Source organism: Schistosoma mansoni, chromosome 4 (assembly GCF_000237925.1).
Source record: "Schistosoma mansoni strain Puerto Rico chromosome 4, complete genome".
NCBI lineage: Eukaryota > Metazoa > Platyhelminthes > Trematoda > Strigeidida > Schistosomatidae > Schistosoma > Schistosoma mansoni.
In genome coordinates, this window is record NC_031498.1 from 11,218,321 (window position 1) to 11,239,324 (window position 21,004).

General features: G+C 32.8%; 1 protein-coding gene across 1 annotated transcript in view; it reads right to left on the bottom strand.

Annotated features, from left to right (window-relative positions):
- Positions 1-2,087: 2,087 nt before the first annotated feature.
- Positions 2,088-21,004, bottom strand: part of Smp_211020 (putative dock) — a gene marked incomplete at both ends in the record, with an annotated part of 48,624 nt that continues 29,707 nt past the window's right edge. Inside the window, 5 exons of the mRNA XM_018796812.1 lie at positions 2,088-2,398; positions 4,302-4,658; positions 6,632-6,824; positions 10,908-10,976; positions 18,367-18,539. Coding sequence (XP_018651917.1) covers positions 2,088-2,398; positions 4,302-4,658; positions 6,632-6,824; positions 10,908-10,976; positions 18,367-18,539 — 1,103 coding nt within the window. The remainder of the gene's footprint in view (positions 2,399-4,301; positions 4,659-6,631; positions 6,825-10,907; positions 10,977-18,366; positions 18,540-21,004) is intronic.

Genomic DNA, 21,004 nt, shown 5'->3' on the forward strand with positions numbered 1-21,004 from the left:
ATGTTTCAATAGTTGTTCTTTGATAGTTGCACGGCAAAGGTTTTATTAGGCTGTAGGCATCCTTTCCGTTGAATGTAAGGAAATGATCCACAATTTTTTCATCCAGAATATCTTTCCTGGTCATACTCCAGATTCAGAACCCTTCCGTGTAATCTTCGAAACCTTCAGAATTTGAATATATATTCAACTTACCAATCAAAGGCCTCATCGCGTCACGAATATGATGATTAAAAGTATTAGAATTATTATACTAATCAGGGATCTTTGAAGCAACACAATTTAAGCCAGAAAGAACTAGATGAGAACAAATGTACGTATTGTGTTTGGAATTCGAAATCGGCGGGCAATCAAGTACAGAGGAATCACAAGTTCGTACAAATATCACAGATTCATGTTCGTAGCATATTTATTCATCCATCCAAATTAAAGTCTTGTCAACGGGTCACAAGAAGCCAGCAATTATACCAAACTAAATATATCTGAGTGATTGATTTTTGGCCAGTGATTATTAGCGGGATAACTGCACAAGAATATAGTAAAAATATTATGGAACATATCACTTGTTTATGCCTGGTAAGCTTAAAAGAAATTCTATGGCTTGTACGCTTGTTCCAAATAGCTCGTAGATCATTAGCGTAAGTGCTCTTTGTTGGTGACTGGGTACTTGCTGAGACTGAATGGGTATGGCATGACTAAACAGCTTACGTTGAAGTCACACCTTTAGATTAAAACCTGACGTGGATTATTCTGTCATCGTATCCATGTACAATGGCTACTTTGAAGGCTGTACAACACAAACAACGTTATTATAGAAATATATTAGTAACAGTACGTGCAATAAACACAGTGAAACCAACGCTGCATTGGTCAGTCGATCGCATTGAACTGACTGATGTGCGTTGGCTGTCCCTGATATTGACGAGGACCGATAAACTGCTTAATATTCAATGACCTAAATACCCAATGGTTTGGCTGGGGTCGCGACATTGTACAAGCTTCACAGACTTGAATTATTTGCGAAGTTCATCATCACTGAAGCTGAATGTAAAGTTTCTACTAAAACGTTAAAGGTTTTTAAATAGTTTTATCAGTGAAAGCGAAACTCTTCTTTTTATGGTATTTAAAAGCATAAGTTGGTGATCCTATTCTTGATCAATTCTTTCCATGGCTGTCTTACAATTTAATCATATATCTTTATTTAAACATGTACGATTTCCACTGTTTCCAAGTCACTCCTTCACATATAGTTATTTTTCTAGCTCTAACCTCCACAGTATTCATGTGGCGAGATAAACCCTTTACCAGACTAGTTCTATATATTTGCTGATGCGACAGGAACAAAATATCTAATCAAATGATAGCGAAATTAAGTAAATTTTAAGAACACTGCGAAGTAATCACTCTTTTGAGCTCCTAATCATCTTCTGGGTAGATAATAAAACAATACAACAGCGAGACATTATTCAAAACACTTTTGTTGTCAGAGTTTTATTTCAAAAGGATTTATTTGTGAAACAATTTTCATCATTAAATGTAAAGTTTATGAATATATTTGCGTATAGGCTTACGGACTAAGAAATGAATTCATTAATGCATACTGATTAAAACGATCTGTTTTCTTATCCATAGGATGATTACACAGTTTGAAAAGAATAAAGTCAATGTGCATTAAGCAAATAAAGCTATTTTAGATTAAACAATTTTCTATATAAGTAACATGTTCGTTTAGAGAAACATTTTAACCATAATATGGATAATTACGGAATAAGCAATAATTTCATTGTTATATATGGAAATATATTTAATGAATATATATTTTGATGATAAACAAGTATTTCCTACGTAAAAAAATTGATATAAGGAAATAGTGTCATAAAACAAAAATAATGGTAACCAACGTTTAATGAACAAATGAACTTCATGTTACGTTCATTTTAACTGTGATACTTTCTTTCACCTTTACATTGTTAAAAGAATGATTGGTTCTGTTTGCTAATGATTATAACGAGGTATGAATGATAATTATTATAATAATTATAAATGCATTATTTGTCCTTTCATAGCACTTTAATAAAGATAGTTTTATTTTAATACACCATAACTTCACATAACAAAGCTGCAAACTCTTGTGACCACCTTCCACGAACTCCACGAGCTTCGACATATACATAACGACCAATTAACGGTTGTCTGCAAGGTATATGTAAACGTGGACTGAATATAGCATCATTAATTCTAGTTACAAAACCACATAGACTAGAACTTGATCTAGATAATGTTTTAGTATCGTGGTGACGTGGCTCCGATTCGACATAGATAGATAATCTTTCTAAATTTTCTGAATTGAATTTTGTTTTCTCTTCACTGCCAAATAGAGAAGACAGAAGATATCTTCCATCTAAATAACATAAAAGAATATTTTTTAAGGCAGAACTTCTAAATACGAAATGATTTCACAAATATGGTATTTGTAAACCTATTTTCCTAAAGATTTTTTCAATTATGAAGTCAATGCACACTGGCGTAAGTTGATGAACTAGCTTACTGTTCTAAAGGTATTATCCTATAAATACATCCTAAAGTTCCTGGAATCAAATTGTAGTGAAAACTACCTTATAAAACAAACCGGAAAGCATTGCTTTATGATGTTCATAGTTTAATAATCATATTCAAGATAATAATAAGAATAATGAAATGGAGATGATAATTAAAAATATTCTAAAGCATGAATAAATTTGACATGGTACATCTGAGAAGAAATATAATGTAGATGTGTGTATATCCCCATCAAAAATGAACAAATGGATGTAAGCTGAGCACCCAATTCCTTATAAATTTAATTTGCTTAAATAATTGATCATGTTCAATTCCAACGTACATCGTATTAGTCAGTTAGTGGTATGGTTAATTTGCATGTAATAGGAAAATATAATTTACCTTGAGGCTGACATAGCTCAACTAAATAAAGCTGAATACTGTCTCATAGTTAGTTTATGTTTTTAAATCTGTTATTGAGTCAAATAAATTACATTACTCGTGATAGAGGTGTGTAAATGGGTTGTTGTAGTACAGTCATAAACTATAGGAAAAGTCATTTGATTTTGAGAGCAAACTGGAGATTTGTAATTTATGATATCGGCAAATCATGCAAGTTTCAATCTATATCTTTATCGAACCCTTTGAATGTATTGAACAAGTAATATTTGGTGGAACGATTGTACTTAATAACTCACATCTCAGATTTTACTGCGAAAATAGATAAGGTTTACATCAGTTAGTTGTTGCTTTGTAGTTAACTAGGTCTTTCCAAACGAGAAAGTAATAAAATCAATGTACAAATTGGTCACAAAAGATTTATAGAATAATGAAAGCGAACAAACACATGTATGAGTTTCTGTAAGCCCTAGAGTATAAAAAAACATGTTATTACAAAGTATTCAATCATAAGTCAGAAGATAAGAACCACATGAAGACAGCCAGAACAGGAGAAATGTTATTTGGTGTTGAGTGTAATAACATATATTGAAAATATATCGCTACTAAATTAAAAAAAGAGATTACAAAGCATAAACGTGGAGATCAGTTATGATGATAGCAAAATAGTGTTAAGATATTCACTTTAACAAAATGAACTAGCCTCACTATTATTTTAGGTGAACACGATCGACTGATAGACTGAATTTATTCAAGTTGGCCCCTGCAGTGTTGAGCGTACATATTAAATTGAAAAATGGACCTTCCGGTGAATTATTATGAACTAAAAATAGTTCTTATATTTTGTTATAATATTTGTTATTAGCTGGCTAAGAAAGTATTATAATGTTTATATAATCATTTACAGTTACTTTCACTGGCTATTAGGGATAATACATTGTGAGTACTGCCTATGTGTACTGACTTAACAATAGGTATAGTTCGTGTCCTACAGATGTCTTCATACATATTTTCATTTTGTGTTAAACCAAATTACGCTGTACTTTCATTTCAGCTATATCGCGTTATATCATTATTAATATTGAGTGTTAATCATCCTTTGTTGGCATGTTAACTCATTGTGCTTATTGGCACGATACAGGCTATCTGAACTCAGTAGGTCAGTGAACAACGAATAAGAAAAAGGTAATGAATTTAGGTTATACTCACTTGATTGACTTAGGAATAATATACATTCAGAAGTTAAATCGATAAGCATACGAACTCTTAACTTAATCGAAATGTATATTTGAACAAAGAAATTAACAATAAAACTATTCATTATCCATAATTATAACATACGTGATTAAACAGGATTAAACACTAACCTCTGCCATGACCTGCTGTATAAATAACAACCCCTTTTACTTCAATATGCTCCCTGAGGTCTACATACCATGAAGGTAATTCAACAAACGGCCAACGATATTCAAGTATTGTGCATGAATGAGCCGACTTTTGTGTCACGAAGGTTGTGTGAACAACATTCTGTATAGTTTTTTTATTTAAACTATCATTCGTAAGTTGTTTATTATCTGGAGCATCGTTCATTAAACGTTCTGATGACCTGGTTGATAAGGTCGAATTTTTTAGAAGTATTTCTTCACCTGTCCAACCATCAACAGCTAACAGTGCCATTCCATCACTGCTTTCACCCACAAATTGTTCATTGATCATACCATTAACTGGTGACCATAGAGGTATATTACTAAATTTGAATGCATTTGAATTAACGGTATTATCTCTTATCCTATGATGAGCCAACATTGGCGGACGTTGATTTTCAGTATATTGAAAATGTGATGGATTTTCAGGATCAATTACATTCCTCGGTTCACTAGTGAAACCGTGTGAACGTGATGCCTTATCAGAATCTTGAAGATTTCTTTTACGATGATTTGAAGATTCTGGTGTTAACCAAGCATTTTTCTTGTAAGCAAGATTAGGGACTAGATAAATGAAATTAAATAGTGAGAAAATTTACAGTAACGCTAAGTCATTCAAATATAAATACCACAGGTGGACAATGCATGTATGCCACACATTTTTACGAGTCAAAATATTAAAAAGAGCTAATAATTAATACAAACGCCTTGTTATTACTCCTCTAAGTCCCTTACGAGTTATGAAATGAAGATCACTTTTCATAATGAAGTCAACTTCGATAAACTTCTAATGTAAGTGGACAGCTTTGACCTCGATCAGTTAATTTACCAGGTCCATAAATTCTTTAGTAGATCATTTATGAAGTTGCTTACAGATTTATAAATACTCAAGCATTACAAAATAGGTTTTCCCAAAAGTAAAGTCTGTGCCTTAAGTAAAGTTCTATGGCATTTTAATCTCGGTTCGCTGAAGATACTTATATTTCTATAGATAATTTACAACTATTGCGTTAGAAATGAACCATCAAAATCACTGTCAAAGTGTATAAGCTAGACTGCTTAAAGATGTCATGATCTTTGAGAGTTGTTTTCCAAGTCATTCATACATGACAACAGGATATCCAGTGTTCAGCGTAATGGACTTTGTAAAAGAGAAATTTCCCCAACTTAATCCAAAACAACTTGCAATATTTTGAATTATATGACAGTTTACAGCTAGATATGTCTGAAATATACCGTCCGATCATACTTTTCACAATGTGATTTTATCTGGATTTTAGTTACTTTATTGCTTTTTTGTGAACCTGTTGGCTTTTTCAGGTTTTCACGTTCCTTCTAATTTTTCCCCACTCTTCATATACTGAAGGATTACATATGTTTTATTGATCGTATCTTAGCTCTCTCTCTCTCATCATCATCATTACATATACACATGTTTAGGATACCTTTCATCCAGTTAGATATCTGTTTTTATATAAATATCATGCTACCTAATACATTTTCAGTAGTTAATTTCTTTCCCAATCATTTGTAAGCACATAACATTAAAAATCATTTTATTGTTATTTAATAATTCCATTTACGTGAATACTTAAATTTGATTTATTTATTATTCGCAATTGCACCTTCCTAACATTTCTAACAGTGATTTTCAGTTCTCTAACATTCATTAAAAAATTATTGAGTAGTAGTAGTTTCCATTTTTACGTTCCTTGTTCCCTTTTCGATTGTTGTCTTCTATTATGGTTGTGATTCAACTGCAGTCTATTTATATTTTACCTTATGTTCCATAAGTGATCTATTCGAGAAAAATTTAGAAAGTATTTTTATTACAATTTTATATTATTGCGATAAACGACTTAAATATTTCGCGAAGTGAGGTTTGTAAATAAAATGTATGTATTCTCATAAATACTGGGAATATATTTAAGATAAACCTCATTCGTTTGACTTCAGCATTTCAAGCGTAACCTAATCGTGCAGTTAGAGGCTCATCATGTTCATTAGTATAACGTGTAAATTTTGCTTTCGTAATTTACGGAATGAATTATATTGTAAAACGTCATTTAATCATTCATAAAATTATTCAAACACTCAGAAAGTAAAACAATTGGAAGCCTAAAAGTTTGGAATGAACCACTATAAGCCACTTGTATAAACGGTATCATTACCTTAAGTATTGTTAAGTGTTATTTAGATAGAAAAGACTAAAATACAATAGATGTATATTGAATTTAATATCTTTAAAATGATTTAAATCGAATACAACTTACCACAAGAACTTTCATTATTAATTCTGAAAAAACCAGCACTACAAGAACCTTTCTGTTTACATCCTAATAGACCAACACGCATAGCAATACGACTTCTCCATATGACTGGATGTATACGTACATAACGTGCAATAAATGGTGTAGCCAAATAATGAATACGTTCAGTTATTTGTTCATTATTTCCTTCAAATATCTTTAAAAACAATCATGTATGTCGTTTTGTTTCAATCCATTGCATAAATTTGATCATGTTGTAAATATTAACAAAATAAACAAAAATTAACAAAAAATTAATCAATGATTTTCAACATAATTACCCTTTTTTTTCTTTTTTGTTATAAACATGCAAAATTATAAAATAAACAAAAAAAAATTTTTTTTAAGAAACTGAAATTTTTTTTCACTGATACACAAGAAAGCAGAACCAAGGTAATTGAACAGAAATTATTCAACGAAAAAAAACGAAAAAAAAAGAAAAAGGCATACACATTAAAATAAATACAAATGCGCGCAAAAATGTAATTCAAATTAAAATAAAAAATATAAAAGAACGTATAACTGAATCTCAGAACATTCTGTTTGTTTTCATTTGAAATCTACATGCTAATTATTCTATATATAAAGATAGATAGAAGTTTATAATTATGATAATTATATATAAATATCTACTCCGTCGTTTATTATTATTTGCTTACTATCATACGACATAAGTAAATGATAAATAATTATAAAATACAATTAGGTCATGTTATTCTGTTATAATTGTTGCATTAGCTTTATTCGATTTGGTTAACGGAACCAATTGAATGAAACATCTTCTTGATGGGTTATCCATTTCATATTCATATATATTCTTGTACTATTTGAGTATGATTTCAAAGTTGAATATGATTTGTCGAAAATGTAAGTAAGATCACTATATGAGCTTATTACAGTTCTTCATAAATATACTTAGTCTTTCACTTAGTATTGTTTGCTTTAATCTTCACATTGATGTTTAGGACTGCAACTGGTCAGTCTCTAATTGGCATATGTGCATACTGTGCGTATTGCCTCGATACAGCCTTATTTCACAAACATTAAAAGCAAAGATGGATAGTGGGTAGCAGTGGAATCCAGGACGCGCGTTTCGTTCTATTTGGGACTCGTCAGCTGGATGTACCTGCATCTCAGAGTTGCAGTCCTAAACATCAATGGGAAGATTCAAACAAACAACAAAAAGTGAATTTATATTCAGTCTTTTTTCAGTTTGACTTAACATTGACTTTTTAAATTTAACGTCTGACTGAGAAAATTTGTAGGAAAATATATTTCAATTTAGATGGTGATGATACAAACCGTCATACATGATGTTAAGTCATGAACAGGGATTACACAAAGAAAGCATTCAAACGTGAAATCCCAGTACCATATTACTAATACATTTCAATCGCAAAACATACGAAAATTGTTATTAAGTCTAAAAAAACTAACGAATAGAACTAGAGAATATTTTGAAACCATTACTTATTCAAATTTTACTAGTTTAAACTAGCAGATTTTTTTCCGTGTGTTATTTTTCAAACAAAACAACTGAATATGTAACATTTAGTAGTTTATCGGTTTTTTAAATTTAAGAGTTTAGCTACTCAGTCTGAATTGGCATGTGTTCTCCCTATGGACATGTAACCGACTACTTTCAAATAAGAGGAAAGGTACGGAATGGATTAACCGAAATTCTACCAAATCAAAGAGTACAAATTAACCGGATGTTTCTTAAGATGTATCTATCCACAGTAATGATTATCAGTACCCAATTTATTTCTAGTGTCATTAAATTTATAAAATTTGCGTAATTATATTTAATACACTTGATATTTTTCCAAGTAAATCAATTACCTATATCCGTAATAATTTCTCATTTAAGCTGCAGAATTCTCATACAGATAACATACAAATCAACGGATTAATTATATAAATGTTACATTGAAGCCAAACACGAGTGTTAGATTAGAAGACCTAAAGTTTGACTACAATTCATTAAAAAGGATATTTGGAATTCAGTTGATTATTGTAGGAAATAAAACTTTATTCGAACAACAGTAATTAGTTTATTTACAGTTACTTGATAGTTTATGCATAATTTCAATTCAGTCTTATTTGCAGTTTCTTTACGGTATCAAGTGATAACCCCTTTTTAAATTATACAAACTGAGCAATCATTAGACTATTGTGGCTACCGATTTATTTTTAGAGTTGACTATCGATTATGAAATCACTACTCGCCGAAAGACAATGCTCATGTTAACAATATTGATAATAGAGTTATCAATGAAAATAAGCCTTAGATAATACAGCGGAAATTTGAAAATCCAAAGAATAATGTTAATCATAAACTTAGAAGGCTTTAGATAATAAAACAAGATTAGTGTGGTGCATAGCGAAAAACGTGAAAGATTTGATACATAAACCAATTCTTCATATGACTTAATCTTATTTGCTGATGACTTTTATTTATTCTTAAATAACAAAGTTTATTCCACGTAACAGCCAATGTATTTGTGAATGCAATAAAGGAGAATCTAGTATAATAAATAGACCTATTTGATTAACTAATTAAATGAAGCGTTTAATTGATAACGTGACCTGAATTGATGTAAACGTTTTACGTGACAACAAATGTTTACTATTACATATGATATTGATAAATCAATGTTAGACGAATTACTTGTTTTATTTTTTGTACCGACTCAGGATTTAAAGTGTTATAGACTGAAGTTCTTTATAACCCCAATTTATGTAATATAGTGATTATTACATCAGGTAAACATAAGAGTATTGATTGTGGCTTAATTTGAATTGCACCAACATTGAGCTTTTCTTTATTTGAACAATAATTTAAAAAAAAACCAGTTGCCATTAGACCAGACATCCCTCTGCAATTTACAATAAAGTGTATATCTCTCAACATAATTGATAAGTCTAATTAAACTAGTCTAGACATTTATACTGGCTAATTAAAAATTTTCTACAATAAATTTCACCTAACATAATCCTAATTAAGTCTTTGTAAATTTACATGAAAACATTGAATCCTCTTATTCATACAGTCTGTAGGAAATAATTGACTGTAACAGGTACATTTACATGTTCTAAACATTCGTTATTTTTTATATTTGAAATCAAATTATAGTGATGGTCAGTGTTATATCCCCTGGTGAAATATGAATGGTAACTCTGAGGACTCTTATGGACCAATGTAATATGTATATTTCCCATTGTATAATTGTTAAGTAACTAAACTATTCATATTGCCGAGGCTGTTATTGGTGTTCCGGACTCAACTGGCTGGGCTAGGCAGATAGCAGGGCCGATACGCACTCTAGACTGCTCGTATAGTTTTCGTGTGTCACTGTCTCGATCGATAATTCGCTGTTTCACTGATTGGAGGTTTTATCACGTCATACATTAACAAGTCATCCACTCGGCCTCTAGATATAACAGCCGTTTTCCATATCAACCTTTCAATTTTCAAACAAACTTGATTGTGAATTTTAATTATTCTTATCATTTTCTAAAATTAAATGATCGAAATAATAATTTAAAGACAATGTGGGCTATACTTTTATAAAGGTTCAATATCATTGCTACATTAGTCAATCGTATTACTTAAAAAATAGATTTACGTTAATTAGTTCAAAAAGAAAAATGGTTGCTACATGATTTCAGTGAAAACCAACAAATAAACTTAATTTCTTCATCAACAACACTGATTTCTGTCGTTTTAATGCATTAAATAGATTAACTTTTTAAAGTCTTGTTTATATGAAATATCAAGGTTAATGCAAATCAACTAAACTGTAAACTAAATCATTCTATTTGAATAGTTAAACATTTTACCCTACCAAATTCAGTATTATTTGTATACATAAGATAATAGCTACTTTTTCAGTGAAATCAGTCGGGTAAACAACATTTAATTTATTTCATTTTACACTACCTGTTTCCTAACTGATTTTAAATTAACCTAACTAATTATAAATACCCATTAGAAACTCATAGTTCAATATTTTATAACATGTTTTAACTGTAAACTAAGCATATACAATTTCAATAAAACAGAAATTGTAAGTAGTATGCATCTGATGGAACTAAAAAAGTTGAACGTAAATATTCATTAAACCATGCATTATAACTGAAAAATAGAATTGAACTAAATACGAAAAGAAGTGATTATGTTTAAAACAGATATATAATATTATAATTAGTTGAATGTGACTGAATATATATTTTTTACTTTATCAGATTTTATTTTATCATCTGATTCTTTCATTTTTTGACTCCATTCAAATGACCACACAGTAGACTTAAAACAAAAAACAACCAATAGCAATTTTACATTCAGTGTTCAATAACCAAAATAATAAAAAAACGGTAACAAGCGAGAAAATAAGTAAATAAAATGAAATTACCAAAACAAAAACCCAAAATAATAAAAGTTTTTATGAGGGGTTGGGGGGCGATGAAGGACAGAGTGAAGCAAAAACCATAAAATCATAAATGAAGATTTTATATTATACGATGAAATGTTGACAGTAATTGTAAACATATTGGTGATGATGTTTAGAATTCATGCGATAAAATAAAACACAAGGAAAAAAGAAAATAATTTAAATTAGTTAGTATTAAATTCCAATAGTCATTTGATTAGTTGATTTCCTTCTTTTTGTAAAAGATAATCTGAATTTCTGACTTAATTGAGCACCTCGAAAAAAGGAATAGTCCGAGTTTATAGACTTATTCAGAAAAAGTTTACAATATTATCTAATATGAATAAATCTCATTTATCTGATGAATAAGTTTTCACTTAAATATAACGTTAATGTCCTTGGATAAAGAGTTAGATCTGTCAGTGTACTAGCCATAACATGTGATTCTCTTTCGGTGAACTTAAACATGTAACAATACTGGGTAATAGGGGTATAATCATCATATGATATGCAAAAGTATGCATAATTTAATTGTTTTCTGGAAGCAAATTCATGAAGCAGGGTTTCATTTTCTGCGGTAGTTCTATAGATTTGAAATAATATTTAATTTTTTTGATAATAATCTCCAAAACACTGAAGAGTAATACATGATCAGGACAGAGACGTGAAATAATAAAGTTATTGTAGGTCACTACATATGATTCAAACTTGTTTAGAAGCAATGTCAACAAACTGTAATTTAGTTGATTTACCGACAAGCTTTAGGTGTCATTAAAATAAATAAATGGAACAAAACATTAATCTTATTTTCAACGTTCAGTTTAAAAATGTCGAAAATGTCAAACTATCCAACTTGTGTAAAAAATATAAAAGTTAGACAACCACTGATATTTCCTGCTTATAGGTTGAGTAGAAACTGTAAGGAAGAATGAATGAATATATATCATCAAGTAACATATGATTACTATGGTAAATAAAAGAAGAACTGGGTGATATACTTGTCAGGTTACTGTATTTATTTCTTTTAACTGATTCTAGATCATGTTGTCAATAATGTTTTATTGAGTTGATAAAAACAATTTGAATTATTCTCTGAATGTGTTCATATTGACAGTTCTTATACGGAATATTAAATGTATATGCATTGATTATATGGTGAAAATACATTCTTGAAAGATTGTTCATTTTGGCAGTAAATAAGATAATAAGATGATAGTTACTACTTACTACTATATACTACTTTGCTGTAAACCTAAAAACTTATTTGTGACGTTTCTGGTGTCAAAAATCGAATTCGACAAATGCATTATGCTTATATTCCAGTATACTGTTTCAGATAATTTCACCAGTTAGTTGTAAAAAAATAAGAAGAGATTCATCTTTTAATTAATAGTTAAGTTTATTGAACTTCAATTTTCGCATTATTCGTTAATTAAATGTTCTGCATCTTAAAGTAAACATTTTTATGGTAACCAGTTGTTATATCCTAGCGAAGACATAAGTACGGATAATTTCCGGGACCTATTAATGAACGATTATTGTATACATATTTTTATTGTTTAACTATTGAGTACTTAGATTATGTATATTTATATACATCTTTTTATAAGCTTCATTTGACCTATAAATTATTATTATACGACTTACTGTCCCTAAATTATATTCAGTTTTTGATTACTGTATCCCACGTTCACAGCCACATTTGGCTTGATCCTGTGCAAATATTATTTCCTATTTTATGGTGTGATGCGGTCTGTCTGTCTGGTATATAAACCGAGTATGCCTGAAATGAGTGATTCGCATAGCAGAAGCTGTAATTAGTGTTCTGGACTCAATTGGAAGGGCTAGGCGAACAATCAACCAAAAAGGACGCTAGACTGCTCATACTGGTTGAACGTCATTGATTTGGTACAGTGTTAAGATTAGAAAGGTCGTATTTCGATTGGTGGATAATTCACATGATAAAATGCGCGACATGAAATCATAACGAATTGGTAATGGCCTTCTTTTATGAAGTCATAACACCAGTATCTTAGTATACAAACATGTATTGATCAGTAATGCTAATTTAATCTAGACGATGCATAATTAAACTGTAATTGATGTTATATAACTCGTCGGGCTGAAGTAAGTGAATTATTTGAAACTAAAATGTCAATAAACTGGAATCTGGTGTTTATACTTATAGGCTAAAGTTGTAAGTTCAGATTTTCAGTAATAGTTCAAAAGAAAACGTGTTGATGTAGATAAGTGAAGTGTAAGTATAGTCCGTACAGTTACAATTTGATTATTTACTTATTGAACCACAGAGGAGGGCAACAAATTTTTCTTATGATGGTTACTGAAAACATCAGCAAATAATCGCAAACCTATCAGTACGTATGTAGACTTAGTTAAAAGGTCTTTAATACTATTTGTGTGAGGTGAAAATATTTAATGGAGAAACATGGTAATTTTATCGTATAATCAGTTGTAACTCCGACTGTAACTCTTCAAGGACTGCTGCCAGTCTCAAGAAGAGATAAAGGAGGAGGGTCCGGCGTGGAGCCAGAAACCATATCTCGTAGAAAACATCCTTGCTAAAAAACGCCAACCAGAACAAATTAAACCATTTACACTCTGCCCTCCGAGTTGAAGGATCTTCATTCAGAAGAACTATGATGTCTCATGGTGAAAGTCAAGATTTTTCGGAAGTCACGAGGCTGAGTCCCTTTCTAACAAGCAGAGCAACAATTAATATAGTACATGGAACTTCCGGACAATATGGTAGACCGAGAGGACCAGTCGAATATCAACAGAAATGAGGAGATACAACTTGGCAGTACTTGGAACCCATTGGAGCTAAGCTGGACAGCAAAGGCTAGATACGAGAGAGATGTTGTTGTACTCTGGTCACGCGAAAGAAAATGTTTATCACAATCAGCGAGTTGATCTGATGCTGTCCAAAGATGCAAGTGAAGCACCTATAGGATAAGAATCTCATGGACCCAGGATCATTAAAACATCATTCAAAACGAAGAGGGAGGGGATCACAATGAATGTTATCCAGTGTTATGCACCATCATGATAGCAATGACGACAAAAAAGATCAGTTCTATGACAGGCTGCAATCAATCATAGCATAATACTCAGGAAAGAACCTGGCCATCCTGATGGGAGACACAAACGCCAAATTCGGCGTAGATAACATTGGATATAAGGAAATCATAGGACGACATAAGTTAGGAGAAAGGAATGAAACTAGGGAGATATTTACAAATATATATACGTTCAACAAATTAGTTATAGGTGGCACAATATTTCCACACAAGCGCATACACAAAGCTACATGGATCTCACCGAACCACACCATAGAGAACCAGATAGATCATATTTGTATCAACAAAAAATTCCGAAAGACAATGGAAGATGTCAGAACCAGGAGGGGAGCTGAGATAGCTTCAGATCACCACCTGGTTGTAGCCAAGATGAAACTGAAGCTAAAGAAACGCTGGACAACAGGAGGAACAGCATTACAAAGGTTCAATTCAGTCTTCCTTCTAAATACTAACAAACTGAAAGGAATTCAAGGTAACTTTCAACAACAGGTTCCAAGCCTTACAATATCTACTGAAAGAAGAAGAAACTACTATGGAGAACAACTGGAGAGGGATCAAATAAGCATTAACTTCAACGTGTCAGGAGGTTTTGGGCCACAAGCAGCATCTTCATAAGGGATTGATCTCTATCGAATCTCTGGACAAGATTCAAGAAAGGAAGACCAAGAAGACAGCAATTAACAACAGCCAAACAAGAATAGAGAAAGTCAAGGCATAAGCTGAATACACTGAAGCGAACAAGCAAGTGGAGAGGAACGTTGGAGTCAACAAGCAGAAATATGTTGAAGAGCTAGCAATGACGGCGTAAAAGGCTTCAAAGGTAGGAAATATTAAACAACAATATGACACTACTAAGAAACTGGCAGGTAAATATAGTAAACCAGAGAGACCAGTCTAGGACAAAGAAGGTAAGCTAATCATTGCTATTCAAGAAGAGGGTAAAATACGGACGGAACGCTTTGAGGAACTCTTTAATATACCAACTCCATGGAATCCACCGGATATTGAAGCAGCACCTACAGGGCTTTCTAAAGATGTCACTCCACCAACAATCTAACAAATCAGGGTAGTCATCGGGCAAATCAAGAGTGAGGAGGAAGTAGAACATGACAATTCACCGGCTGAAGCACTGAAGTCAGACATTGAAGTAACTGCAAATATGCTTCACCTTCTATTGAGGAGGATTTGGTAGGAGGAACAAGTGCGGACAGGCTGGAAAGAGGGATACCTCATCGAGATACCAAAGAAAGGAGATCTCAACAAGTGTGAGAACTACAGAGGCATCACACTACTATCGGTACCAGGAAAAACGTTCAACAAATTGTTGCCGAATCGGATGATAGATTCAGTAGACGCCACACTTCGAGATGAATAGGTTGGATTTCCTAGGGACCGGTCGTGCACATATCAAATAATGACACTACGAATCAATGTTGAGCAATCAAGTGAATGGAACTCGTCACTATGTATCAACTCCCTTAACTATGAGAAAGCATTTGACAGTGTGGATAGGACAACATTATAGAAACTTATGCGACACTGTTATGTGAATAGCTGAGAAAATTGTCAACATCATCCAAAATTCATACGACTGACTAGACTGCAAAGTCGTGAATGGAGGATAGATGATAGACAAGGCTGCTTACTCTCACTCTTTCTCTTTCTTCTAGTGGCTGACTGGATTATGAAGACCCGAACATCTCAGATTCATATTGAGGTTTGTGTAGTAAGGACAAAAGGCCTACGGCCTATGTAATTATTTCTGTTGTACGCTTCTGTGAGTGTCTAGTCTTCTCTTAAATGAGTCAATTGAAGTTGAGGACACCACAGCTTCGGGCAGCAAGTTCCAGGAATTGATGACTAGGTGTGAAAACCTGTATGCCACAGGTATTTTGTTCGTTCTTGGCTTTTCTACTCTCCTGGTATGTCCTTTGAGATGTCCATATCCAGCAGGAAACAAAAGAGAGGATGTATTAGGTTAGAAATCACTTCTTATTATCGTATACATCAAAATCAGACCACCTCTTACTCTTCAATAGGACAGACTAGAGGTGTCTAGCTTTTCAAATCGTTCTTTATATGACAAACGCAGGAGTTCTGGAATTGCAACGGTAGCTGCCCCTGATACTTTTTCCAGGACATCCGGGTCACTGTTATTTCTAGCCAGATTTTTACATCACCAGCGTATAGTAACATTGGGGACTGAACTATACCTGAAAGATCATTTACATACAGCATAAAAAGCAAAGGATCTAGAACAGGACTTAGAGGTATTCCACTGAGTACTGGTCTCCAGGTGGAGCACTTCGAATTCACTCTTACTTTTTGTCTATGACCTACTAGGAGAAGTCCAAAAATGCATAGATTATCCAGCTTCAAGAGCAGTCTATTTGTTGTTACCTTTTCAAATGCTTTTCTGAAGTCTATGTAGACCACATCTACTGACTTTCCACCGTCTAGAGCCTCTATCTATTCCTCCTTTGCTATATGGAGATTTGTTGTGCAAGGCAAATCTTTTCTCAAACCATGCTGTTCGCCGTTTAACAAGTTGTTGGCTTCCGCGAATGTCATTATGGTCTTCTTAACTATTTTTTTCCAGCATCTTAATTACGACACTGGTGAGGCTGACAGATCTGTAATTAGATGGAAGTTGTTTTGGTTCTATTTTATGTATTAGAATGACGATTTCATCCTTCGAACCCGAAGGTAACACACCGTAACGAAGCGACATATTGAGTATCACAGTTAGTGGGGCTGCAATATATTGTGCAATTTGTCTCAGGATTTTGGAGTGTTCTTTTAACTATTCTGTGTCTAAAGTACTATGAGCCTTAAGCAAATCGTCTCGATCAAAGTCCATGGTGAACAGTCGGTTCGTAAACTTTGTATTTGTGTCCAGTTCTTCGTCTAGAATAGGCCCCTGCGTAAAAAATGACCCGAAATAGTTTGCCATAGCCTTTGCATTTTCGTGATCATCTCCTATCATTTCAGATCCACTCCATTCCTTAATTAGGTTTAGAATCCGATGCTGCATCCTTGTTCTGTAATTTATGTACGAGAATAGTCTCTTAGGCTGCTTGATAACAGATTTGGCTAACCGCTTTTCATGTTACCTTTGAGCAGCCCGGATTGTTATTAATCACTTAACTTTTACCGACCTGTAGCGTTCCATCGTACTTGTTGTTCCAGGGCTAATGGCAATGTTCAACATTCCTTCTTTTGCCTTAGTAAACGTCTAATATCCTGGTCTATCTAGGAATGACCGTGTCTCCTCTTCTTTGGGACTGTCTAGGGTATGAATGGTTGAGTTACTCGATTGTAAAACTGCCGGAAATGAGTCCATGCCTCTTTTACTGATGCCCCTGAGTCAATTATCCAGCTTTTAGCTGACGCTGAGGAGTTTATCGCCTCTATGTCTGCCTTCCATATGTTAGGACGTGCCGGCGCAACTGTTTGACAGGCCATCTCAAACATGAACTTGAATAAGATGACTGCATGACCGCCTCTCCCTAGAGGTCAGAGGAAATTCATTTTCCAACGTCATCACCATGTGTGAAAACCAAGTTCAAGAGAGAGGAGGAGCCTCGTAAGTCATATCTGGTGGGATCTATAATGTGATGGAATAAAGCTAGCGTAATTGCATGTTCAAGCAATTTGTAGTCAAATGACGTTGAAGACCCTACTTCTTAGTTTCCCCAGTTTATATACTACCACGACCATCATCAAAATAATGCATGTATTTATAAACAATTGTCAACACAAAATATTCAATATCCGTTGATCGGATATCGTCAGCAACAGTCTGTGGTGGGATAGGAGAAACGAGCTTCCACCCGATGAGGAAACTAGGAAAAGGTGCTGGGATTGGATAGAATACAAATTATGTAAATCCTCAAACTGCGTCACGAAACAACCACTTAATTGTAATCCTGAAGGGTGAACGAAAAGGGGAATACCAATGAATGAATTGTGTCGAGAATTGGAAGTAGACATCAAAGTAATGATTAGCAACCGGAATCACTTGGAGAAGATTGTTCAGGACAGAGTTGTTTGGAGAATGTTGGTTGGTGGCCTATGCTACTCCACGAGGAGTAACAGGCGTAAGTTAGTATGTAGGTATGTAATCATCTGTACTCCACTCTCACTTACTGATCGAAAAAAGACTTACTCTTGGATCTAGAGGGGCTGCATCCTTGTAAAAGTACCACAAGCGTGTATCATTGCTGTAAGAGAGCTTGAAACGTGTCACATATTGCGAATTTTTCACATCTCCTCGTGATTTCAAAATAACTCCAGTTATTAATGTTGGTGGACCAACGTCGATCTGAAGCCATTGCAGAGCTGAACATTTTTAAAAGATATGAAAAACAATGTAAAATAAATAGAATTTTGAATGAAAACACTTCTCAACAAATTAGGACAAATTAGTTATAAAATTATTCGAAATTGGCTTCTACAAACTAATAATATAGTTGATATAGTTTGTTAGACAAGCAGTAAACGAGAGTCTATAAAGTGATTTTGGTTAGGCGTTCTAAGTGCTATGTGATCCTGTTAAAAAATAAAAACATACGAAGAACTACAGACTAATATGGTTCATCAAAATTATAATTTTCAGAATGACATCAAACTATAGGAATGATAGTGATTTCAGGTCCAAACCAATAGGCCGTTTATATTTTAACTGATATTCGAATGGTATTATCAGTAGTCAAAATTTAATGTAGATGTGATAAGCGAACACGAAAGATTAAGCAATTTAAAGTTAGCTAATGAACACATATATTATTTTCAATATGAGACTGTGGAGAATGTTGAATTTCATTAAAATTCTGACCAGTTAGACCACCATTGAAAACCTGAAGATAATAAACAGTCGTTTCGTTCTAGTATGGGACTCCTCAGCAGTGCGCATTGATGACCTCGCACGCCGAACTCGACCCCAGGACCTTCGGCCTAGCGCTAACGCTTGACCTCTAGACTTCTAGTAAGAAACCGTGATTGGTAGAATTCAACCGTGTTGAATTTGAGGCAGTTACTCAATGGAGACAACGAAAGATGGTCGCGCAATATTGCCGATTGGTTGAAGTTAGACATAAACATCACTAGATGCTGGCTTAGTGGTCCAAAGGTCAAGAGTTCGTGCGCGACTGAAGGTCCTGGAGTTGAGTCTCGCGTGCACACTTCTAAGAAGTCCCATACTGGAACCAAACAGCCATTTAGTGCTTCCGGGTTTGCAATGAGGGTCTAAAACTTATTGGTTTATGATAACAATGGAGCACATATTGTTAGTACATCAAATTAATAATTTAAAATATATGGATGTTTACACTCAAAACATCAAGCTAAGAGTTTTAAAAATTTGGCATTATTATACAAAATATACACTCCAAGCTGTTAATTTCTTTTTTAATTTAGATATTAGGGAAAATCTTCTACTGTCAGATAAATTTATGTACAGAAATCACGTACAAGTTTTAGTATTTTGTAAAAAGAAGCCACTTCACTTCAGTTTTACCTATGTAATTCATTCATTGTACCACTTTTAAATAGCTAAATCCGAGTGGACATATGAGAATTAGAATCGAATGGAGCATAGATTATAAAACTATAAATAACTTGCCAATTATCGGTTACAGTTAGTTTCGGGATATTTAGAAATACTTACATGGCAAAATTCATGTACACTTGATTAGTAACACCTTAATTAACTGAACAGAGCCATGAAATAAATCCTAAATCTAACTGCAATACATTTGGTTTTTCTAGCATTTCGTTCACACATAAATGAATATACTGGTTCTGCAACATTCATTAAGACAAATTCCAGTTTTCGGATTTCTCAGTTGTTATATATATTGCTAACGATAGAGAAAAAGATATGCCATAGTATCATCACTACAAACATTAGTTAAGTCTATCATTTTTATCATTAACTATACAGTGTTTCCCACAAAAAAAAGTGTTTTTTGTGATTATTAACATAATTGCATTTTGGTTATATTAAAATTTGTAAGCTATTTTAAATGACAAAACATGATGAGTAGTTTTATGTGAACAAATCATTTTCAACATGCAATTTTAAGACATCATTAATTAGTTGGAAGATACCGGACATTAGTTTTTTGCAGTATTGATTATGAGACGTACTTACGAGAATATGATTTTGAGATGAAATGATAATACTATATTTCTACGATCCTGTAATTTATAAAAGATAGTTTTCCTGATGACGTATAAGAAGGTTATCAGTTTCTCAAATCAAGATAGAATGAAATATATTACCTCACTATTATGATACAAACTTAAAAATTATGTCGTTATTTCAACGAAGATAAACCTAATATTAATTGCTGACTGAATGAGAGGTGTTTACTTATGATACTGTCGGAATGTATCATAACGTATAGTGACTCAGGTTGGTAACTTTGGGTTCATTTAATGATAGAAATCATAGTTTGTAAGTCGTTCTAAAAAGTGTTTTCAGACTATAAAGTGGATAATCCTTCAACTCATAATTCTTTAAAAATTGTAATTAAAAAGTTAAAAACCACCAAAAAATATTTATCCAAAGGAAGACAATATTTTATTGCCATAAGCCAATGCTGAGTATCAAATTTTACACTTCACAGTATTCACTGAAGCTCTAAGCATTGATATTCTCATTCTATCTTCGAAACTATCAAATAAGTCTGAAAAATTAACTCAGATCATTTCATCATTGGAAAAAATCTTCCAGAAACTAAGTAAGAATCCATTGATTAATTACATAAAATGATAAATCATAACTTCATTGACTAATTATT